This window comes from Penaeus monodon, chromosome 12, assembly GCF_015228065.2.
Source record: "Penaeus monodon isolate SGIC_2016 chromosome 12, NSTDA_Pmon_1, whole genome shotgun sequence".
Lineage (NCBI taxonomy): Eukaryota > Metazoa > Arthropoda > Malacostraca > Decapoda > Penaeidae > Penaeus > Penaeus monodon.
This window is the reverse complement of record NC_051397.1, coordinates 11,911,502-11,916,960: the sequence shown is the minus strand read 5'-3', so window position 1 is coordinate 11,916,960 and position 5,459 is coordinate 11,911,502. Positions and strand designations below refer to the sequence as shown.

Sequence of the window (5,459 nt, the reverse complement as noted above, 5' to 3'; positions counted from 1 at the left end):
ATGGGATAAAACGAAAATATTTATTTTGTATAGATTGTAGTTTTTTATGGGATAAAACAAAATTAATTAACATATTTGTCTTTTATATTCATTACTGATATAAAAAGAGAATTAGATATCGATTTTTTTATTTATTTATGTTGTCAAAGATGTGTTCATGTTTGTTGATGTTGAGACAGGCCTTCCCGTTTCGGCCTTTACGGTAGTAGAGGTAAGATCAAAGATTTCCTTCACATTACTGTGGAATATCCTTGCAATCGTAAGAGAAAAGTTGTGAATAAGTGCGTTATCATGAAATATAAAATTTCAAAAATGGCATGAGAGGTCATACATGCCGATAAAAGTGTATATGTGGTGATTATTCAACTCAACATAATTGTATTACCCAAGGTGGTCGTGTTGTGTACCGAAATCTCGCACGAGAAGCGTTGAGCAGTATTCATGATATGTTAGAAGGAGAATAGTGAAAGAAAATAGGAAGTAAAGAATGGATGGAGAATATTACATTAATTTGAATATGAGAAATATGCTAGAAAGTTGTGGCATTTATGTGAATAACATGGTTTTCGAATAATGAAACAACGTTTTGACTTTTAAAAAATTTCCATTTATATACTATTATCGTTATTTGTTACCAAGGGAGACGTACCCTCCAGAAACCGTCCCAAAAATAGGGTATCACACGGAACTTAAAATTCAATCAAGTTTTTGAAGTATCGAGGGAAACTAGTTTATTAACTACAGCATTTTTGAATTCCTGTGCAATTCTTGTGTGGCACATTGATTTGTGTAAAGTAAGAAATGTATTGGTAACTGTAAATACTTGAAGTTATTGTAATATTACTCTTGTATTGTCACAGCTTTTTAGAAAAAAAAAATCCTCATATATTTATATATCTTGGCCTTATATGCTTATGAAGCTGTACTATTATAATAAATGTGTAGAAAACAAAATGCCATCATTGCTTTGTTTGCTAAAGGCTATTAAAGGATATTGAATGTCAATTTTTAAATATTAACAAGAAAAGTTTTTAAGAGTCATTTGCTTGGTGAACCCAATCAGCATGGATAGGAAGAATAAATGCCATGCCAACTGGAATAACAAGTTCATTTGTCTTTACACATAGATGGCTCTACAAGTCCTGTCACCAAGGAGTCTCCATGATTTTTGAAAAATGCCTATTGTATTATTTCATTGTTTTTAATATTACCAAGATTTGAATAACAATTTAATCGTCATAATGTCAACAAGATAGTAACATAAATGATATCAGTACTATTAGAAAGAAAAACACATTTTCCCACCAATTCAAGGAATTTGGGAATTGAGATTGGTCACTAGGGCATACTAATAGCCTCCTTGCTGGCTGAGCACGTGTGGAGTCATTGGTAAATTTTTCGACAATGACAATCTGTTTTCTCCAGGCGATGTTTGTGATTAGATTTATTTTCATGTGTCGAGAAAAAATTGGTGATCATTATGGTATCATTCACCAGCTGGCAATCTTGATATAATTTGATAAGTCCTTATAGCAGGGGCATGCCTGGAGTGTATCGGAGAAAGTACGAGGTAAAACAGTCCAAAATAAGAATAGAGAACAGAAATGTACAAAACCAGCATAAGAAATGCTAAAATCAGGCTAATGAAACCATCTTTGAAACTTTCTTAACTGGTGCGCAACACCCAAAAAACTAAGGGAATTAAATCCATTTGGTAAAAATTTATGGCAATCATACAATGTGTCCTAACCAGTAAACCAATCTAAACTTAATCCTATGGGATTTATACACAGCAATCTATATATTCCCTAGCCCCCAGGACCTCGTGGTAATACATGTTCCTAGGATTTACTATGATCTATACATTCCCTAGCCAGGCGGCTCTGGCTCCTGGACCCCCAGAGTAAAACCACAGTATAGCAAAATACCAAACTTTTCTTTGCTTCCATCAATGGTTAGAATTGCTTGGTTTCTAATTGCACTTTTCAGCACTTGGGGCACTTGATGGACTGAAATACTAATGTTTGTTTGTTCTGTATATCCACAATATGGCTTTAGAAAGACCTGGAATCAACGCAATACTTTCTCACCAGCGTTGCATGGCCTGTCAAATATCCCGGTGACAAAATGCATGTGCAGAAGGTTATTGCACAGAATAGTGTAAATAATTAGCAAAACATGTCAAAGAAGTATAATAAAACCAAAAGAATGCATTAAATACATGAATTTGGAAAAAACAGGCACTGGTAATTACAATATATTTGTTTTAAGAAGTAATAATTAGACTACTTGAGAGATTGCAGTATCGAGTTACACATCACAAGGTAAATACAATGGGGACTTAAAAAATGATGGGTTGACCTTCTCTGTCTTGTATCTCCTTTATCTTTTATTTATGCACCTTTTGCCATAGATGAAAAGGGTCTTAGTTTTCATCAAGGTAATCACTTCCACACTTTTTCTGTAATCCTGATTGTCATACATGCAAAGATTTCTAAGCTACACAGCCATCTTATAGAGCATAACAAACTGAGTAATAAACAACATAGATACAGCTGCCTTGACCTGTATCGTTCAGCCGTTCTTGCTGTACCACAATTACATCTGAGTACCAAGCTTTTTCACTATTTACCATGACTGACCTCACTGGCAAATCTATTCCTGTCCAACTTTTTTTACGGTAGGTTCATGTTTGAGCCGCCGAGATCACAGCATGATACTTAATTGTAGTTTTCATGTTGTGATGCTCTTGGAGTAAGTACGTGGTAGGGTCCCCAGTTCCTTTCCATGGAGAGTGCCGGTGTTACCTTTTAGGTAATCACTGTCCAACCTTACTCATCCTTAATACTTGTACTGGAACTGTTTCTGTCTCCCAACTGTGATTGTCTGGTCTATGACCAGACAATCATCTCCCTCTACCCCTCTCCTTCTTTCTCCTTCTTTCTCCCTCTACCCCTCTCCTTCTTTCTCTTCTTTCTCCTTCTCCCTCTACCCCTCTCCTTCTTTCTCCCTCTACCCCTCTCCTTCTTTCTCCCTCTACCCCTCTCCTTCTTTCTCCCTCTACCCCTCTCCTTCTTTCTCCCTCTACCCCTCTCCTTCTTTCTCCCTCTACCCCTCTCCCTCTTTTTTTCTCCCTTACCCCTCTCCTTTTTTCTCCCTCTACCCCTCTCCTTCTTTCTCCCTCTACCCCCCTCCTTCATTCTCACTCTTACCACTCTCCTTCTTTCTCCCTCTACCCCTCCTTCTTTTTCCCTCTACCCCTCTCCTCTTTCTCCCTCTACTCTCCTTCTTTCTCCTTCTTTCTCCCTCTACCCCTCTCCTCTTTCCCCCTTACCCCTCCCCTTCTTTCTCCCTCTACCCCTCTCCTTTTTTCTCCCTCTACCCCTTTTTCCTTCTTTTTTTCCCTCTACCCCTCCCCTTCTTTCCCCCTCTACCCCTCTCCTTCTTTCTCCCTCTACCCCTCTCCTTCTTTCTCCCTCTACCCCTCTCCTTCTTTCTCCCTCTACCCCTCTCCTTCTTTCTCCCTCTACCCCTCTCCTTCCTAGTAATTCCATTGTTGATTTATACACCTACTTGTAATATACAGGACATTAAAAGTTATTTTTTGTTTCAGGTAGAGTTGAAACATAAACAATGGCCAAGTCAAAGAATCATACCAATCATAACCAGAACCGCAAGGCTCACCGGTAAGTATAGAAAACTTTTGCTAATTAACCCAGTGACATAGGTACTTTTTGTTTACCTACAGATGGCTCCAAAAGCACTTGGTTAACCAAAAAGCTAATAATACAGCCTACCTGACTTTTCCTGTTTACCCCCATTCCTTAAATTTCAAGAATTTTATAATTCATTAGATTATGATGATAATCATAGTAATGTTGAAGTTTATCATATGGTATTAGAATTGTTTTTTTCAATAATACGAGGATTAGGTTAAGCTGGCAAGACTAGGTAAACTAAAGAAAATTGATGAAGAAAATCATGGTAGATGGTATATGTACCTTGTGCCAAGAATTAAGAATAGAAGTCCTGGAAGTAATGGTTATAAAGTAGTTATGCATATAAATGTGTATGTAAAATATATACACAGTCTTTTTCATGGAGACTTAATTGCGCTGCTTTTCTTCCACAGTAACCCCATCCGCAAGCCAAAGGTGCTGATTCACGCATCTATGGGAGGAGTAAGTCATCTTTTGTATTTTTTATCATTGCATGAAATGACAAGCTTGCTCAGTATTTAGAATATCTTTTGATATAAAGCTTTTTGTCCACTCAAATATTTGATTTATAATCATGAGGATGATACATTTTTCTCTTAATTCAAGAAATGAAATGGGTTGAGGGTTTAAATGAATATGCTATAACCTTATCTTTTAGCATAGTTTAACCCTTTCATTATTGAAAGATTGTATTATGATGTAATCAGTTTTGTAGTTTATAAACCCTTTGAATCTTTGTTTAGTAAAAAATATGATAAATATTAGAAACTAAATGGTGATTAAAGCCCAGTTAAAACAGTTTTCTACCATGTCTTGCACACAGGTGGACCCTAAGTTCCTCAAGAACCTCAAGTATGCACGCAAGCACAACCTTTCACCCAAGGAGCAGATGGAGAGATACAAGGAGAGACAAGCTGAGAAGGCTGGTAACAAGGAATAGATGGGTTGACTTGTGCCGTCCCACACACCACCTTGGGATGTTCTTCCTTGCGTTTTGTAATACAGAAATAAAGAAAATGTAAGGTTGATCTCTTGCTTGAATTTATGGTTCCTTTTTGAATGTGACTGTTTAAGGGATAAGTTAAATGATGTTGAACATGGGAAGCATCTTATAATATCTAAGAATTTGAACCTATTAGATATATCCAGTTTTACAATATAACAAGTGTTATACTACAAGAAATTGCCCATTTCAAGATACGGGGAAATCATTGTTTAAAAAATGACAAACCAAGCAGTGTAATTTTATGAAGGATTGAAAAATGTTGGCTAAAAACCAACTCCCAAAAGATTAACAAAAATGTGCAAGTATAACAAAAAAAAAAAAAATAATAAAAGTACTACATATTAGAGCAATAATATTATTGTATTGTATTTGTTAAGATTTACTGCAGCTATTGCAGTATTATAGACGAAACCATAGTATGTTTTATTAGTATAATTTTAGTTACATTATTTCTTTCATAGATTACCATCCTAATCCCATAACCTACCAGTTATTTCCCAAATCCCTTGCTCGTTGTTGTTGTGGGAGGCTTAGGAGACAGGGACCGTGGCCCAGTGTAGGGGATCCCCAGCCTCAGCCCTCACTTCAACTAATTTTCCATGATCTTTTCTCCTTTCCTTTTCCTTCTCTTCTTCCTCTTGTTCTGTCCACGTATCCTAATCGTTAACTCGTGCCATTTTTGCCACAAAATTTTATCATAATGCTTCCTACTCTCAATTCCTTCCTCTTCTAAC

At 36.4% G+C, this 5,459-nt stretch overlaps 1 protein-coding gene across 1 annotated transcript; it reads left to right on the top strand.

Annotated features, from left to right (window-relative positions):
* The first annotated feature begins 134 nt into the window (after positions 1–134).
* On the top strand, positions 135–4,745 carry LOC119579286 (60S ribosomal protein L29-like). Its single transcript, XM_037927044.1, has 4 exons — positions 135–211; positions 3,614–3,686; positions 4,133–4,181; positions 4,543–4,745. Exons 2-4 carry the CDS (start codon positions 3,634–3,636, stop codon positions 4,657–4,659), a joined length of 219 nt encoding a protein of 72 aa, XP_037782972.1. The 5' UTR covers positions 135–211; positions 3,614–3,633; the 3' UTR covers positions 4,660–4,745.
* The last annotated feature ends 714 nt before the right edge of the window (positions 4,746–5,459 follow it).